At 39.9% G+C, this 20,065-nt stretch overlaps 1 protein-coding gene across 1 annotated transcript; it reads right to left on the bottom strand.

Moving 5' to 3' along the window:
* Nucleotides 1–541: 541 nt before the first annotated feature.
* LOC114360704 (uncharacterized) lies at nt 542–19,201 on the bottom strand. Its single transcript, XM_028315488.1, has 10 exons — nt 19,193–19,201; nt 16,715–17,891; nt 14,280–14,439; nt 11,272–11,284; nt 10,184–10,396; nt 7,229–7,451; nt 6,299–6,383; nt 5,230–5,411; nt 4,160–4,262; nt 542–1,640 (listed from the first exon to the last, which is right to left on the bottom strand). Exons 1-10 carry the CDS (start codon nt 19,199–19,201, stop codon nt 1,520–1,522), a joined length of 2,286 nt encoding a protein of 761 aa, XP_028171289.1. The 3' UTR covers nt 542–1,519.
* Nucleotides 19,202–20,065: the final 864 nt, after the last annotated feature.

Below are 20,065 nucleotides of genomic sequence, written 5' to 3'. Positions count from 1 at the left end.
TAGTCTCTAATCTAATACTTATCTTTGACTTTTCAATTAAATATGGATTTCCCGCCATCCGCCATTTTGTTCCTTCGCCCTAAGGGTTGCCAACTACAATATCCGTATTGTACTAACGAAAACTACCAGTCAATAACGGTATTATTTCACAAGTCAACTTTAGCGGTTAAAATAACCGCAACTTATTTTAAGATCAGTCATCTACCGTAAAGTTGATGGAATAAATGAAACTATACATACGTTTAACGTAGAAAGCGAGAAAAATACTGAAAATAATACTTTAAATTTTAGCTGAGAAGATTTAAGAATGATTAAAGTTTAATTTCAACTTAATTTCAATATGAGATCTCTAGACTTATGAGTTGACAGTTGTTTTTGTTCCGTTACCTATGCTTAGTACACTTTATAGGATATTCGGCTAAAGACTACAACTATTTGTTTTATAGATTGCATTAATAAAATAAAATAATAACATTTATTTATTAATCAAAATACAAAACTAAAATTCGAATAACATTCGAGAGTTATAGATTTTTTGTTGCTTTTTTTAAACTATGTACTTTAGCCGATTTTTCTATTTTTATGGCATTTTGCAGAATTTTAATTCAAACATACCTACGCTATTTTATATTATTATGCGGGAATGGCAGGGCTACAGTAATTTCAGCTTTTATTCTTACGGCAGTTCTAATGCGAATTATTTTTTGTTACATCAATCGAGTATTTTAAATTGATCTGCAATATAAAAAAATATAGCGAATAATTTCCAACTGCAATTATTGTTCAATTAACAAATTATTTATGTATTTCATTATTTATGGATGTGATGTAAAATATTGCACAAAATACAAAAAAAAGTAAATATTCAATACCTTATAACTAAAGATTATATTTACTAAACATCGATGTATGGACGATATGAGCAATTTAGATAAAGGAAATACATAACAGGATAGTAAATTATATTCTACATCTCTACAGGACAGTACCTAGAATAACGATAAAATTAACCTTCCACGACACTTTTAGTGATATACGTTCGCCGAATATAAAGATATCAAATAGTTAATTATTATTAAATCACATTGAATTACAACAAACTCTTAACTAACATATTTTACAGTTTACTGCTTCACTTATGTACTTCAATTAAAGATAGAATTAAATAAATTTAAATCTAAATTTAGAAAATCATGACTTGTTCATTGACAGAAAATGTTTTGTGCGAAAATTAAATAAAACAAAATCAAAAAAAATTGCATCTCCCCAAATTCATACCCTTAAACAAAAAACTGTCAAAATTATAAAAAAAATACTTGATAAATTAAAAATACGCGTCTCGCAAACAAAACTCAAAAAAGGCGCGAAAACGATCTGTCAGACGCCATTTTGATTGGGCTTACGTCGCCTATGTTCTTGCAATAACCTACCTTACTTACAAATTCGTTATCCAACATATCATACATAACATCCACATATCACATGTTTGCCATCGCGTTATCGACTTTGAGCGTTCGCGTTAGAAGTCGTTGTCGCTTGAAGCGTCGTAGGTCTCGTTGATTTGCGTCGGAGGCGGCTGGTATCGCATACTGGTGGAGACGAGCACGGGCCCGTGGAACGATTGAGATCGGAGTACGCTGCTGGAAATAAAGCTGCTATTGATTTATCATGACTTTAATAATATCGAAAATCGATCACATTTAATTGAGCAACAAGAAAAGAAAAAAATCAAGCTCGATAGAATTTTGAAAATTACTTTAAAGTCATTAAAAATTAAAATGTAATATACCTAATTTAAAAATAGTGAAAACAATAAATTTTTTTTAGTTATGCGCCAGTATTGTTGCATAATAAAATATCTGAAGAAATAAAAGTCTACGGTGAAAATTATTATTAATAACAAAGAATAATGAAAGTTTAATAGCTCTATCAAATTCCTCTAGAAATAGTACTAAAATCATTATTCAAAAAATGTGATCGATGTTCGAGCCGGGTATATTCAAAAAGTTAGTAAAATGGCAGCGGAAAAAGGTTATAATAATGTTGCTATATAATAAAAAAAGCTACTATTCGGTAGCATTTAGAAAAAGAGGAACTATATTTGTTTAGAAAAAGGGGTCTTTTAAGGTGTTTTTTGTTGTCTACGTGTATATAAAATTGTCTATGTAATTTGCAAATACAACTTTTGTGACAATATTCAGTTTTTTGTGTAACCTAATTCCAACCAGCCCTGTGGAGTGTATTTACAACAAAAAAGATTACACACATATAAAAAAAGAAACAGAAAATAGAAAAATACTTACATCAAGCGGAAGAAAGTGTTTTATGCATTTAAATATACAATAATAACACAAATATTTTATTAAAAAACCTTTAAAACCGTGATAAAGCAGGTGACAAGCACTTGTTTAGGTTTTCAAGCACTAGTTCAATTGAAAACCCTAGATTTTAATGACAGCAGGAATTCTAGTGTTAGGTAAGCTTGGTAAGCAATGTTAGTGTCAAAATTAACACCAAAATGGTGCCGAATTTAGAGCTGTCAAATCTGACAGTCCCGGACGCCACAGCAGTCAATTCGACTAACCTTTCCAGACAAGATGGCCGCCCTGTCACTTTAGCCAGATTTGCATGCATTTGACACCTGTCACGCTCTAAAATATTAAATATTAATTCTCTTAGCTTATGTATTTAATGTTTTGATTAAATAAGTTAATAACTAAAGAAAAGTTAACATAATATTTACAACTGAAAAATTACGAACGAAAAGGTATTATTATTAATATGTTTATTTTAAATATTGAAACTTAATGAAAATTAAATTTTAAATAGTAAAATGGATAATTATAGATGACGGTGATGCGGTAAATACAAGATTTTTGTGAAATTTCAATTCAACGAAAATAGAATTCAACAAAAAAAAATTGAGCCAGTTTGAAAATTAATCAGTTTGTTTGTGGCATTCTAACTTAACTGATTAACTCAGAATTATCTAAATCTGAGAACAATACGGATAACAATCAAATATAAAACATACTTTTTAAGTCAAAAGTGTACACTGTACAGTCTTTTTTTTCTTGGCTTTCGCGATTTGCGTTTAGCCAAAACGATGTGTACGTACAGTCTTAAATATTGGCGACTGTAGGCACGTTTAAAGTCATTCGCACATAAAAAAATGACTCCTTTTTTAAAAATCATTAATAGACCATGTTTATTTCTGGAACTCAACAAAAAAGTCTGAAGAGCTGGCAATTGTACCTAGTCACTGGCACATCAACAAAAAAAGTTTCTTTCTTCTTTCGACTCAATCAATCTCTAGATATTAATCAATAATGAACCTTGTATCTACCGCTACAATGACGATAATCGCATGCAATAAGGACGTACCTGGCTGTCTTGGGAGGCGCCTTGGTCTTGCCCATAGCAGCCGCCTTCCGCGGGTCGTACGAGGCTCTGCGTTTCCACTTCTCTAGCTCTTGCTTCTTTTGTTCTGGAATGAATATTATTGGGAATTAATAAAATAATTCTGGTTGATGACACTATTTATTTANTTTTGTTGACCAGTGTAATTGATCAGTTGTTTATGGCATTTAACTTAGGGCTGATTTTTCAATAGTCGGTTAACTTTTATCTGAAGAATAAGTTTGGCATATTGACAGTTTCAGTATAGGAAATATTATGTCAAAATGACAAGTTTATTCTTCAGTTAAAAGATATCTGACGATTGAAAAATCAGCCCTTAACTGATTTATTAATTCAGAATTCTCAAAACTGTGAAGATTTCTGATAACAATCAAATTAAAAAACCTTTTTAAGTCAAAAGTGTACAGTCTTTTTTTTCTTGGCTCTCGCGATTTGCGTTTAGCCAAAACGGTGTGTACGTACAGTCTTAAATATTGGCGACTGTAGGCACGTTTAAAGTCATTCGCACATAAAAAAATGATTCCTTTTTTAAAAATCATTAATAGACCATGTTTATTTCTGGAACTCAAAAAAAAAGTCTGAAGAGCTGGCAAGTCTTCAAAATGTCAAGTCTAAAGGCACTGGCACATCAACAAAAAAAAGCTTATTTCTTACGACTCGATCAATCTCTGGAACTGAACAATAATGAACCTTGTATCTACCGCTACAAGTACGAGATTCGCATGCAAGAAGGACGTACCTGGCTGTCTTGGGAGGCGCCTTGGTCTTGCCCATAGCAGCCGCCTTCCGCGGGTCGTACGAGGCTCTGCGTTTCCACTTCTCTAGCTCTTGCTTCTTTTGTTCTGGAACGAACATGATTTAAAAATTTAAAAATAATGCTCCGGTCGATGACAAAATTGGGATAGGCAGTATATTATTTGATAGTGAGTCTTATTGTCAGAGCTTTAAGGCCTAGAGTCTAGGCCCTAGACTCACTTAACTTGCGGTAGGAATACTCTTTAATAGGCAGAGGGAATATAGTTCCCACCATATTTTGAACCTTATTCGCTTGTCTAAAGGTCCAAAAACAATGAAAAATTTGACTATGCTATGACTGTTAAAGGGTTTGCTAGTGCACTAAGGCCGGGACTCACTCAGCTAGCGCTAAGAAGGCCATTAAAACCGCTACAGAGAGGAAATAAAAATACATAAGTCTAGACTTATGTCGCGGGTAGGGTCGCGGTGAGTGACCTTGCGTTTAGGCCTTCACTCTTCCAGATCGCATAACACTTATTGCTAGCGCTCGGGAGGCCTAAGGTAGCTCGCCGCTAGAGGTCGGGAGGCTTGAGGTAGGTCGCCGCTAGCACTAGAGTAGTGGAGGTAGCTCGCCGCTAGCAATAGCGTAGTGGAGGTAGCTCGCCGCTAGCAATAGAGTAGTAGAGGGAGCTCGCCGCTAGCACTAGAGTAGTGGAGGTAGCTCGCCGCTAGCAAGCACTAGAGTAGTGGAGGTAGCTCGCCGCTAGCAAGCACTAGAGTAGTGGAGGTAGCTCGCCGCAAGCACTAGAGTAGTGGAGGTAGCTCGCCGCTAGTACTAGAGTAGTGGAGGTAGCTCGCCGCTAGTACTAGAGTAGTGGAGGTAGCTCGCCGCTAGCGCTAGAGATTTGGAGGTAGCTCACCGCTAGCGCTAGAGACTTGTAGGTAGCTCGCTGATAGCGCAGACTACATGGGACAAACTTGGCCTTCACTGGTTGGGTTTTTATTGGCGATCAAGCTATTGATCCTGGCTACACAGGAGTCGCAAGGTGGGAATAGAAGGCCTAAGGTGCTCACCCGTCTCCTGGGAGGGCTGGCGGCGCGCGGGCGGCAGCAGGCGCACGTAGGTCTTGGAGGGGTCGCGGCGCAGGAAGTTCTTCGGCGAGGCGTCGCTGTACTTGGAGATGTCGAGGTACCGCGGTTGGACGCGGCGAGGCGCTGAAGTTGTTGAGGATGACATTGAGAAGTCGCCGCTGTGCCTGCAAGAGAATAGTGTAAACATTTAATGCCAATGTTTAAATAAATAAACAAGGGACGTGACAGCGCTATCTACATCGGTACGCGTCACGTCACTAGTCAGTATCATAGGACGTCGCGTCGGGCGCCTTCAAATTAGAGGCGCGAGAGAGGTGAGGAACAGGGTTCGAAATGATAATTATCAACGATAATTATCGTGATAATAACAGATGGATAATTATCGGTTGATAATAACAAAAAAATGTGCTTGTGAAAATGAACTGTATCCGAAGTTTTTGAAAGTGTATTTCCGCACTTGCGTCTAGTGGTGGACGTTAATCAACATAGATAGTTATAAAACCTATCTATTTAGCTCTACAATGATCACTAGTTATCTAGCGTCAAAATATTTATCTGTTTTCCAAGCTTTATGCGACTAGCGATGGATAACTTGACAAAAATCAGCAACCAAAAAAATAAAGTAACATACGCAATCATAATTTCTTATGAAACAATATGGCAAATGTATCTGACTGTTGATAATTATCTGATAATTACTCGATAATTATTTGATAATTATCATGAAGCGTAATTATCTTGATAATTTCGAACCCTGGTGAGGAAGCACTTCAGTGGCGGCACTATGACGCACCACTGCTTGTTTTCATAATATTTCTAGAAGCGCAAGTCGCGTTTTTCAGTGGAGCTAATGGCGCTTCCTCACGCCTATAATTTGAAGGCGCTCTTAACAAAATAAGGGCAAGTAGTGTGCACTTGCTATAAAAATTGGAGAGCATCACTTCCAACCGGCCAATCTGAAATAGGTTTGAGGGAGGCCTATTTTGAGTATACTAGACCAGTTGGACGTCCTGTGGCTGAAATGATGATGATGATGATGATGTTTAGTTACCTCTGCTTAGGGTTGGCGTTGTCCCGCGCGTGGATGCGGCGCGGCGCCGAGTCGGGCCCGCTCTCGCCCTCCGTGTCGCTCGTGCCTGGACAAACAGACAGAACTAGCTTTTATTACGTTACTTCTTTAGTGTATGAGCAGTTAGCAGATAATTAAAAATAAACTCTACCGCGATGTAAAACCGTACAGCGCCACCTCTTGATGTCGATAAGAACTTACTGTTACATTACTTTAACTTAACTTACTTTAATACTCGTACATATTCTATTAACAAATTGGACAGGGTACTTGACTGCATAGTCAATTGATATACTTTTGAACAAGATTTTCGGGGCCAAATTTGAGTGTTTTTACAGAAGTTATCTTGGAATTATTCATTTATGGTGGCAATCAGAAAAATATCAAGTCTTGCAAACAAAAATATGTTTCATTTTTAAAAACGGTTGTGGCGTTGTTGTCTATGTCTAAATAAAATATAAGTTTGTGGACACAACAGCTGTAGGTACTCAAACGCTTATACAGGGTGTTAGGTAAATGGGTATATGAGCCGACACTAGCCCATGTTAACATGGTCATATAAATTGTATGGTGAAGTCAGAAAATTGATATCTTCATTTTAATTATTTTAATTTTTGTTATTGGTAAACAACACCGTCCTTAAGTTTATTGTCAAGATACAATGGTCATTATCATTAATTTATCGTTTTATATCAGTTGAACAATACCGTTTATCAATACTAATTAAGCAGCTTATCCATTGTTAAATGTTAGCTTGCTTATAATTCGTCGAAAGAGATACGAAATACAGACTGAGCAATCTTTAAATTTTATCTTTTCTGATATGGACATAAAGTTTACCGAGTTTGACAGCATCTCAAATTCTCAAGCAATTAAATTACTTAAAAATAAGGGCATAAAGTTGAAAATCACCTGTAGTAAGCTCGGCCTTCTCCTGGCTAAAGACAGACGAGTTCCTAGGACTGCTCCCGTTGGTGGTCGAATTGGTGTCGCTGTCGGGCACCACGCGGCGCCTCTCCACTCCATCGCGACGGTCTATGGCGCGGTCTATGCGGTTGTCTCTGGTCACGTCGTCTATGATGAACGTTTTGCGCTTGTCCGCATCGCCGCGGCGTTTTTTGTCCGGTTGGTTTACCTGTGGAAGAATTACGCTGTGTTTAATTTTAAGATTTTTTAAGGAGGTGCCTTATGTCCATTTTATAGTCGGTTTTTATAAGTGCGGTGGTCCTTCTGATTTAATAGAGGGCATAATACACTATGACCATACATCACATATTTATGAAATACTCTTGAATGACGCCTACAAGAATTAAACTATCTCTTAGCGAAACCCAAATCTAATGCTACACAGGTACATATCTTAGTGAAACCCAGAACTAACTCAATACAGCTGCCATCTCTTAGTGAAACTCGAAACTAACAGACTCACAACTGCCTCTCCTTACGGCTCACTAGTTGGCGCCACTGTAGCCCTCTACACAAAAAAGTTTCAGGACCTTGGAACAAAACCTAGAAATGCTCGATTCCAAGACGTCTAGCTTAAATAAAATCTCACCTGGAAGTGCGTGACGTAATCCCTAGCCAGCACCACATCATTGCTCATAGCCTGCCGCTCGCTTAACTCAATAAAGCTGCCATCTCTTAGTGAAACTCGGAACTAACTCACTACTGCCTTTCCTACCGCTCACTAGTTGGCGCCACTGTCTTTGCTGTAACCCTCTACACAAAAAAGTTTCAAGACCTTGGAAAAAACCTGGAAATGTTTTTAAGACCTCTGGCTTATACAGGGTGTAACTTTTAAGACGTCTGGCTTAAACCTGGAAATGCTTGAATTAAGTACCTCTGGCTTAGATTTATTCTGACCTGGAAGTGCGTGACGTAGTCCCTAGCCAGCAGCACGTCACTGCCGCCCGCCTGCCGCCTGCGGTGCTCCCGCGGCCTCGCGTCCAGGATGTCCGAGTGAACCGACGCGAGCATGGCGTCCGCGGGGAGTGCGGCCAGCTGCTCCTCGTCCGAGGAGTAGTCCAGCTGCAGCTCCGCCATGTTGGTTGTGTGGAAGGATTGCGAGCGGTGGACTCAGAACTAACTCAATAAAGCTGCCATCTCTTATCTAAACGCGGAACTTACACACTAAAAGTGCCATCTATTAGCAAAATCCAGAAATAACTCAATAAATCTGCCATCTCTTAGTGAAACCCGGAACTAACTCAATAAAGGTGCCCTCTTAGAAGACAGTCTATATCTAAACTAATTTAACAAGCGCCATCTCTTAGCAAAACTCGGAACTAACTCTTAACACAGGTGCCATCTGTTAAAAAAACTCGGAACTAACTTACAACTGCCTCTCCTTACAGCTCACTAGTTGGCGCCACTGTCTTAGCTAGTGTTCTCATTACTAGTTCATGACACGAAAATCTAAAAACCTTGGATTGGAACAAACTTGGAAATGCTTTTAAGATCTCTGGCTCACCACAAAACCTGGAAATGCTTGATTTTAAGACTTACCTGGAAGTGCGTGACGTAGTCCCTAGCCAGCAGCACGTCACTGCCGCCCGCCTGCCGCCTGCGGTGCTCCCGCGGCCTCGCGTCCAGGATGTCCGAGTGAACCGACGCGAGCATGGCGTCCGCGGGGAGTGCGGCCAGCTGCTCCTCGTCCGAGGAGTAGTCCAGCTGCAGCTCAGCCATGTTGGTTGCGTGGAAGGACTGCGAGCGGTGGACTCAGAACTCAACGAAGATGCCATCTCTTATCAAAACCCGGAACTAACACAGCACAGGTGTCATCTCTTATCTAAACCCGGAATTAACAAACTAAAGGTGTCATCTCTTATCTAAACCCGGAATTAACACACTAAAGCATAAAGGTGACATCTCTTATCAAACCCAGAGCTAACTCAACACCAGTGCCATCTTTTAGCAAACCCAGGAACTATTAACTCAGGTGCCATCTCTTAATGAAACTCGGAACTAACTCAATAAAGGTGCCCTCTTAATATGTCTAAATCTAAACTAATTTAACAAGCGCCATCTCTTAGCGAAACTAGGAACTAACTCTTAACACAGGTGCCATCTGTTAAAAAAAACTCGGAACTAACTCACAACTGCCTCTCCTACCGCTCACTAGTTGGCGCCACTGTCTTATCTAGTGGCTTTTAAGACACGAAAATGTTTAAAGACTTTGGAAAAAACCTGGAAATGCTTGATTTTAAGACTTACCTGGAAGTGCGTGACGTAGTCCCTAGCCAGCAGCACGTCACTGCCGCCCGCCTGCCGCCTGCGGTGCTCCCGCGGCCTCGCGTCCAGGATGTCCGAGTGAACCGACGCGAGCATGGGGTCGGCGGGGAGTGTGATTAGACGAATAAAAGCACAGGCGCCATCTCTTAACAAAACCAGAGACTAAATCTTGGCACAGGCGCCATCTCTTAGTAAAACTCAGAACTGACACACAAGCGTCTCTCCTACTGCCCATTACTTGGCGCCACTATCTTTGCCACTAGCTAGTAGCCTTTATAGGTACGGGACTATTCCCACCTCTCGTTCCTACTGCTGCAACTCCTGTGTAGCCAGGATCTACAGCTTGACCGCCATAAAAACCCAAGCAATGAAGGTCAAGTTTGTCCCGGGCACTCTAGATAAAGCTGCCATCTCTTAGAGAAACTCGGAACTAACTCACAACTGCCTTGCCTACCGCTCACTAGTTGGCGCCACTGTCTTTGCTGTAACCCTCTACACAAAAAAGTTTCAAGACCTTGTAAAAAACCTGGAAATGCTTGTAAGACCTCTGGCTTATACAGGGTGTAGCTTTTAAGACCTCTGGCTTAAACCTGGAAATGCTTGAATTAAGTACCTCTGGCTTAGATTTATTCTGACCTGGAAGTGCGTGACGTAGTCCCTAGCCAGCAGCACGTCACTGCCGCCCGCCTGCCGCCTGCGGTGCTCCCGCGGCCTCGCGTCCAGGATGTCCGAGTGAACCGACGCGAGCATGGCGTCCGCGGGGAGTGCGGCCAGCTGCTCCTCGTCCGAGGAGTAGTCCAGCTGCAGCTCCGCCATGTTGGTTGTGTGGAAGGACTGCGAGCGGTGGACTTAGAACTCAACAAAGGTGCCATCTCTTATCAAAACGCGGAACTAACACACCCAAGGTGACATCTTTTAGCAGCACCCGTAAATAACACACTAAAGGTGACATCTTTTAGCAGCACCCGTAAATAACACACCAAAGGTGACATCTTTTAGCAGCACAAGGAACTAACACACCAAAGGTGACATCTTTTAGCAGCACAAGGAACTAACACACCAAAGGTGACATCTTTTAGCAGCACCCGGAACTAACACACCAAAGGTGACATCTCTTATCAAAACCAGGAACTAACACAACAACAGCGCAATCTTTTAGCAAACCCAGGAACTATTACCTCAGGTGCCATCTCTTAATGAAACTCGGAACATACTCAACAAAAGTGCCATCTCTTAGTGAAACTCGGAACTAACTCAATAAAGGTGCCCTCTTAATAGAAGACAGTCAATATCTAAACTAATTTAACAAGCGCCATCTCTTAGCAAAACTCGGAACTAACTTTTAACACAGGTGCCATCTGTTAAAAAACTCGGAACTAACATACTCCTTACTGCTCACTAGTTGGCGCCACTGTCTTTGCTAGTACCCTCTACACAAAAAAGTTTCAAAACCTTGCAAAAAAACCTGGAAATACTTGATTTTAAGACCTCTGGCTTAAATAATCTCTTACTTGGAAGTGCGTGACGTAGTCCCTAGCCAGCAGCACGTCACTGCCGCCCGCCTGCCGCCTGCGGTGCTCCCGCGGCCTCGCGTCCAGGATGTCCGAGTGAACCGACGCGAGCATGGCGTCCGCGGGGAGTGCGGCCAGCTGCTCCTCGTCCGAGGAGTAGTCCAGCTGCAGCTCCGCCATGTTGGTTGTGTGGAAGGACTGCGAGCGGTGGACTGGGGAAGAGTGGCTGGGGACAGAAACAAATCATTAATATTTAGACTGTATTAGCATTTTTTTTTTAAATAATCATTATTATTAAGAGTGCTTATGGAAGATTAAGGAGTTTTACCAGTCTGACAAAAAAGTAGTAAGCAAGAATTTCATTTTTTATTTTAATTTTATTTATTAAGGAAATTATTATACCTAATTTCAGTCTTGTCATCTCTGCTTCAAATGTCTATCCAAGGATGTAATTCATAATATTTCGTTTTCTAGTGTCCAAGCCTTGCCCAAGGACAGTAGTTACTAGTTACCCTCATATATGAGGACCTAAGTTAAGCATGACATTCTTTCAGATTGCGGGCTTCATGCGCTCGTACGAGGCTCAGTTCCAGCTGCTGTACAAGGACACCTAGATGTCGTACGAGGTCTCCTAGATGTCATATGAGGACGTCTAGATGTCATACGAGATCTCCTAGACGTCTTATGAGGTCTAGATATTCGAGGTCTACTGGATGTCGTACGAAGTCTCCTAAATGGCGTAAACTCACCTGGGCTCGCTGCTGGTGTCCTTATCCCTCGCCGGCCGCCGTCTGCCCTCCATCGCTGCCTTCATAGGCTCGTACGAGGCTCGCTTGCGCCAGTTTGTGTACGAGGCTTCTTTGCTGGCTAGCGCGGAGGACGAGCGGTGTTGGCTGGGCTTCTTTTGACCTGGAATTTGGACAGATTCTCTTATTTGTTGTGCGAAATAATTAACTTTTTAAAAAAAAAAAACCGACTTCAAATGCGTGAACACAAAAAAAAAAAAAATATTGCGTATAAAAAAGTTCATCCCCAATTTTCCACCCTTAGGAGTGAAATATTTTCTTCAAATTCGCATGAAACCACCCTTTTGATAATACCTATTCAACAAAAAAATAATCGTTTAAATTGATTTATAATCGGCGGAGATATTGCGTATAAAAAAGTTCATCCCCAATTTTCCACCCTTGGGGGTTGTTTTTTCTATTATTAAATTTAAATGGGACCACCCTTGAGGTATTACCTATACGCCGAAAAAAGATTTGTTCAAATCGGTTCGTAATTGGCGGAGTTATCGCGTAACAAACATAGAAAAGAACTTTATACATATAACGGGGGTTAACAAAATACCAGTGGTGCCGCCTAGTGTGTTTCTAGCCTGTCTTTATTTCAAAATGTCAGTCAATGAGAAATCATAAGTGCGTTTCAATTTATAGAACGTCTTTTATAATGGGGATTTTAAGAACTTCTTATGTAACAGGGACTTGAAGAACTTCGTTTATAAGAGACGTAAAGAAATTCCTATATAGCGGGAGTTTAAAGACCCTTCCAACGGGAGGCTGTCTTAACAGCTGTGTTCCCGATGAGGATGTTGCAGTTTGGAATTTGGAATCAACCATTGAACAAAAATAAATATGATTTCGCTTTGACGGGGACATAACAACCTAAAAGATAGAAGATAATATTTTAAAATCAGCATTAAAGTAGATTATTACGATTTAGGGCATAGATTTGATTTAGGTTTATAGAGGGGAGTGGCATGATGACGTAAGAGGGGACTAGAGTCAGCGTGATGATTGTGGGTCAATTTTCCGTTTACCGCCACGCTGGTAAATTATAAAGTTGTGCTCCTGCAATTGAAACTAAATGACCTAATGACAATGATATCAACAGGGACATAGCAGCACGCAACTGCCTGCTAACCTCCCGCGGTCCAGGTCGTGTGGTCAAAATCGCTGACTTCGGCATGGCCAGAGACATCTATAGAGCTGACTACTACAAGAAGGGGGGCAAGGCCATGCTGCCCATCAAGTGGATGCCGCCGGAGGCGTATATTGACGGGATATTCACCATAAAAACTGATGTTTGGTGAGTAAACTGTTCTTGTGTCCTTTTTTCCTGCATTGTTTTTCTCACTTTTGATTTATTTTTCTTCGCTCGGTCTTTGGATGATTTCTTCTGGACGATGTCCAGGTTATACAACGCAAAATTTCCGCCATGGTAATATAATGTTAATCGAATGATGGATATTTACTCGTATGTATTCTAGCAATCGATTCAGAACTAGCACCGCCTTTTTGGCTGCTTTCTCCAACATTCGGACTGATTGGAACTAATCCCCATGTGCGACTCCTGTGTAGTCAGGATGCAGCTGGACTGATAAAAACTAACCAGGGAAAGTAAAGTTTATCCCAGGGAAAAAATACGGTCAATAAGCCTGCAACGAAATCAATCAGACGAAAACAAGACACCGAAGTAAAGGGTCGACTTCTGATCAATTTCGTTGCGGGTCCAATGACAGTTTAACTTTCCTCCGGGATAAACTTGACCTTCACTGGTTGGGTTTTTATTGGCGGTCAAACTGTAGATCCTGGCTACACAGGAGTTGCAGCGGTGGGAACGAGAGGTGGGAATGGTCCCGTTCAGATGATTAATTCCTGGTTTATATTTGCAGGTCGTTTGGTGTGTTGCTATGGGAGGTATTCTCTTTGGGCGTGATGCCGTACACGGGCTGCGCGAATAGAGAGGTCATGGAGATGGTCTCCGGCGGCGGTCGCCTGGAGAAACCTTATGGTCAGTGCCTTTTACTTAATACTTTAAAACAGCGGACGAGATTATTTTTTATGCATAACAAGGCAGGTATTTACCACAGACCACATTTGGTGTATTTTCATCATTCGTGAATACTGCCAAGTCTCAAATTTAAACAATTTAACCTGATTCAATGTGTGATTTTATTATTCGATCCTTCGGGCTGGTTTTAATTGGTCCTTTGAGCCGGATTTCAAATCTAAAGATAAGGATATATTTATTTTTTTAAAACACGTGTACATTATTAACATTAAAGTGTAGTCTTACTATAGACNTCTTGTCTGCCCTCCATCGCTGCTTTCATAGGCTCGTACGAGGCTCGCTTGCGCCAGTTAGTGTACGAGGCTACCTAGGTGTCGTACAAGGTCAAATACATGTCGTACGAGATCAAATAAATGGCATGAGCTCACCTGGGCTCGCTGCTAGTGTCCTTATCCCTCGCCGGCCGCCGTCTGCCCTCCATCGCTGCCTTCATAGGCTCGTACGAGGCTCGCTTGCGCCAGTTTGTGTACGAGGCTTCTTTGCTGGCTAGCGCGGAGGACGAGCGGTGTTGGCTGGGCTTCTTTTGACCTGGAATTTAGACAGATTCTTTATTTACTGTGCGCCACAAAAAATACAAATACGATAGGTATTAGGCATTGTTATCGCTATGAGATGGATCTCTTGCCCTGGAAGAATGACCAATTCGCATAATAACTCGCGGCTCTGTGTCAATGGCCCTGGAGGACACCGTCAGGTTTTAGGGGGTATACCCCGCCCTTCTGGCTGCGAGAGTCCCACATAATCCACTGACCGCCATTGGCCAAAACGGGGCTATTCCCACCTCTCGTTCCCACCACTGCAACTCCTGTGTAGCCAGGATCTACAGCTTGACCACCATAAAAACCCAACCAATGAAGGTCAAGTTTGTCCCGGGGGAAAGTTAAACTGTCATTGGACCCGCAACGAAATTAATCAGAAGAACATAGGAGGAGTTCGAAATTAAGGTTGCTGCCATTGGCCAGTTGGTACGCAAAGCATATATCCCGACAAAAAAAAGGAGATGACAGTTGTTAAAAAAGCATTATTCGTTATTGAGAGAAATTTTCCCGTGCAAACTTTCAGCTCCATAAGACACCTATTTTATAAATTGTGCCACAAAAATCAGCCTATGTCCAATCAAAAATTGTTATAACCGTTTAGTCTTGAAATCATTCCTTGTTTATTTTTTATTTATTTAAAGACTATATTGCACACACATAAGAATATTCCGTACAAAAAGGCGAGCTTATGTGAACTTTATGAACAATTTAATTTGATTTCAAAATTACAGCAACTCATCATCAGAACAATTTGCCAACACTGCCAGGTTGTTAAAGTCGCAATTTCGTCAGCGAGGTTCGTCTCGGTCGTCATCCTTGGGGACTGCCGATGATATTACAGATCCGTCATAGTTAGCACATTGCACCGACGCGACGGTACTGATCGCCTTTGAAAGTACAGGCACGACGAATAGTGGGTAATCATAAGATACGAGCATTCTTCACCAAGTAACACATCCAGAACTTAATATAATATCCCTAAATACAGCCATTAAGTCCCTAATTCCAATTATTAATTCGAAATACAATAAAATTATTGATTTATTGAACGCATTTCAGCAATTCGATAACTTTAACTCTAACTTAAACACCTTTACTTATCAAAATCCTTAATAAAAGAAAAAAATAAACAGCAGAATGGCTAACTAAATGATGAAAAATCTGCTAATTGAAGTAAAGTAGATGTGGCATTGCTGACAAACCTCAGGTCAGGTTTATGTCAGTCAATGTCTTTTACAAGAATGCAAATAATAAATAGATGAGAAATATCTACTTCAAATGCGACTAAACGGTTAACAATTGTTCAACTGATTGTACCACAAGCCATTGGTTGCTAAACATAGCAAACCGCACATTATATTATTCGCAACTCGCACGCACGGCCAACGTGGTATATCGTCCTTTCTATTTATTGAAAGACTGCCATAATGTTGTGTGAAGGACATTTATTATTTTATGATAAGATCACTCGGAAACAAAGAAATAGATGTAGCCAAATCCCAAGTGATTTTAAGATACGTTTTTTTTTATCCACAACGAGGAAGCTCTTGGCCTGTATCTCACCTGATGGTAAGTGACGATCAGGCCGAAGGTGGAAGCGAGCTTCACCCGGAATCCTCAACCACGTAGGAACTGGCTTTNCTGGCTATCTTACCTCTAACTAGTTCATATAAAATTAATATACCTAGCCGAATAGAACAATATGGTTCTTAGTTCCTAGTTATTTATGCTTACTTTTATATGACCTAGTAAGAACATAGGGAAAAAACATTGATTAAAAGTCAGCTTACTTCTCATAAAATGATGCTAAAAATTCGATTGAAACTTAAAACATAAATTGAATCATAAGATTGGTGAATTTTCAATATATTTTGCAATTTACAGGCTATAAAATTGATTGAGTATCGATCGATTATATTTAAGTGTAATTTCAACACGAGCCAAGTATCGCATAGATACTCGTACTTGGCTAAATCGTTTTAAGGCCCAGAACAGACGGTGAAACGCAACTGCAACAAAACTGCAACTGCTAGTTACTTTTGAGTTGCATCTAAGTTTTTGCCATAGCGTTCGTTGAGAGACCACACATGACGCGACCAGTTTGAAACTTTCAGTTTCAGTTTCATTCATCAGAATCATCCGAAAGTTGCAGTTTCGTTGCAGTTGCGTTTCACCTTCTGTTCTGGGCCTAACTGTCATTACAATCATTTACTGAATTAGTTAATACTGAAAACAAAATTATGAATATAGCTTGTAGTACTGACCTTTCTCCTGTTGCTTAGGCTGGAATTCCCTCGTCGAAGACCTCGACTTGGTTAGCCTGCTCAGGACAGCCTGTCTCGGCTCGGAGACCCGCCGGCTCTGGTGCCCCGTCGGCCGGCTTTCCTGCACCGGCGGCTCCGGGGCCCTCGCACTCCCTGCCCGCTCCTTGCTCGTCACCCTCACGGAATTCCTCACCAAACCCGGCCCAAACTTCCTCTGCATCTCCGGCGTATTCGGACAACGCGGAGAATTCGCCGGCACAATCGATTTCAAATCCGGAGAATCGATCCTACCCCTATTCGATGTACGCTTGTACCTCAACTCTTGCGACTTCTCAAACGAACCAGTATCCGATTCATCTGATAGGTAATCTTTGTATTCCTCTGAATGACCACTCGACCGCCTGGATGTGATCCTGGGCGGTTCTATGTAGTTGTTATTCTTATTAACAGTGTTGAAAGAGCTGGATCTCCTAATCGAGCTTCCGAACCCTACATTTTGCGGCTTAAATTGTTTATTTCCATCGCTGTAAACTCTTTGGTGCTTCTTGTTGTCGTAGTAACGCGTTTGGTCGATCCTCTGGTAGCCCGCTTCTAAGGCGTTGTTTTTTAAGACAGTCTTGAGACACACGGCTTGATTCGTGTTGACGTCCGTGAAAAAATTCGGGTTTTGACCTTCGAAGGACTTGTGTCGGACGTGCGCTTTCCTGTGCGGCGACAGGATCGCTTCAACGTCGTACGGTGGACGATTCGACAGTGTTTTGTCGTCGGAACTGTTGCTTAAGAGACCGCGTTCTGAGCACGGACTATTCATATTTGAGTCGTGGTTTTTCCGCCTGTCAGTGTCTAAAGATCTGGAAGCGGAGTTGAGGAGGATCCTAGTGCTTTCGGGGACTTTCATGGACCCTGTGATGACGTAATGTCCAGGGCTTCTTAGTGGACTGCTGTCCCCGGAGGTTTCTTTCCTCCTGAGGCGGTAGTTTAGTGAGTTCGATCTACTCAACTGTGAGATCGGAAGGCGGGAGACGGCCGTCTTCTCGCTGATGAGACTAGAAGTGAGTTGGGAGGGAATGTTGGTGAAGTTGTTGGTGCGAGACGAGTGCAGCTTCGCTTGAAGGTTGGTGATCGCGTTTTGAGTTTTGAGTAAGTACGACTCGGTATCTTGAGTTGGGATTAGATCCTGTAGCAAAAGAAAAGCGTGGCTTAGTTTATTTGTGAGATATTGAAACAAACAATTGACATTCAGAGCGCAAAAAAACAAGTAAAATTAAAAAAAAACTCATAAAACTCATTTATTTTTGCAAATAGGCTTTTAAAAACCACTTTTACACGTCCCAGTATTAACCCTACCACTGCTTCGGGACAATAAATGGGCCAGTGCTGAGAAGAAGCAGCGCAAAAAACTCAGCTAATTGACATAACGGCAAAAATTAAAAATAATACGGACTTAAAACAATGTAAGACGAAAATACTGTTATAATAACTGAGTTACAATAACAATACATGATAATAAATAACTCTTAAGTTATTATTTGCTGAGTATCAAAGTAGATACTGAAAAGATCTCAATCATTCCGTTTAATTGTAGTTTTGTACGCGAATCAAATACCTAATAAGAATCCAATTCATCGATGATTCGGTTGGTTTGTTCTATTTTATAATTTATTAGACACAAGGAAGAAATCTAGTTCATATACGGTCTACTTAGATATTAACAATGTATTGTAGTATTTGTAGTCCAAGTCAATCTTAGCAGATGTACAAATTCTATAAGCAATGTGCAAAAAGTATGCTTTTGAGATATTATAGAATACACAAAAATACCGAATTAGTACACAGATAAATTATCATCTACTCTTTTTTGAATCACACTAAACAAAACTGAACTTGAAATTTTCAGATTTGTTTTTTGTATATTTCTTGAAATATAAACTTTAGAAATATTTAACCCTAAATCTGGCGCAGTCGGTTAATAAAAATAGATGAATAATACCAAATGAAATAAATTTTAATAAAACAAATTAATGTTACCAGTTTCTCTTAATAAGTTACCTAATTTATGCCTCAGTATAATTAAAATTGTCATAATGTTTTTTATAAGTCCATAAAATAGTAAAAAAACCTACATAAAGTGGCTGGCAATAACTTTAATAACGACAATTCTTAGCTACATAAATGAAATACCACAATAACATTTTATATTAGTAGAGTTCGAAATAAATTCTTGGGATAAACGCCCATTGTTCAAGATATTATTATAATCGTGTTAGTTCACAGATCTTAATCTTATTTTTGTGCCAGTTATGTTTCAAAGATTAAAATGTTAGATGTAAATTATAGTTTGAAGTCACTTCCTTGTATATTTTACATTCTTTAGCAAATTCCCTTCAAGCAATTTTTTATTTGGGTTTTTCCCTAATTAATATAATATCAGATTTTATATTAATCTTAGGATATCGTAAGTAATGGAATAGCAAATACCCAAAACATCTTTGTAAAACTTTAGTTCGTTTTTATAATGGTGCGTCCAGACTGGGCGCACCATAACACTTCTTTGTCTCTTTTTCATCACAAAGAAATCAGCATTTGACAGACAGAGACAAAATTCATTCATTAGCCAAAACGGTTTAACAATACTGTGTTAATTTAAATAAATAATAAAGATTTTAGTCGTAAACCAAATGTTTTCATGAAAAAGTAACTAAATCCCCATTCACAAGGCCGAACCTTGAACGCAAACAATTAGGTATTTAAACAAAACCTTTGTTTGACCGTATTAGGTACGCGAATTGCAGATTACATAGCGTCATATATACAGGGTGAAATTTAAATCATTGGCATCATTTTAATTTGAGACAAGATACATAGTAGGTACATTCCCTAAATGTAATATGAGACAAATCAAATGAGTCTTTTGTCTACATTTTTTACTATTTATTTGTATGTATTAGTGCGCTCTTACAAAGAGTTTAAAATGATTGTACAGTCATCAGAGCATACATTTTTGTTGTAAACACCTGTTACATCGAAATAAGTGTTAAACATGTTCTGCTGTCGCCTGTACAAGGTTTTCATTATTGCCATTTTATGTATCATGAGTAGTCTTATTTTAAAAGGATGCCAACGATCTAAACAGCCTGTATAATACATATTCAATAATTTGACATACATAATTCATTGGCAACACATATCTACATACAGCTGTCTCGTATATTGCGTAAGTACTTGAAATTAATAGCACATTAGTTGGGTTATGTACTTGCCACAATTCGAATACATAAATCAATTGAACCTCAATAACTGATTTTTAATCTAATGTTCAGGATATACGGTTCAAAATGTAATGGGCGAATT

The sequence above is a fragment of the Ostrinia furnacalis genome, unplaced genomic scaffold (genome assembly GCF_004193835.3).
Source record: "Ostrinia furnacalis isolate ACB-3 unplaced genomic scaffold, ASM419383v2 OfSCF5129, whole genome shotgun sequence".
NCBI classification, from domain to species: Eukaryota; Metazoa; Arthropoda; class Insecta; order Lepidoptera; family Crambidae; genus Ostrinia; species Ostrinia furnacalis.
The sequence above is the reverse complement of the archived record's forward strand: the minus strand, read 5'-3'. Positions and strand labels throughout refer to the sequence as shown.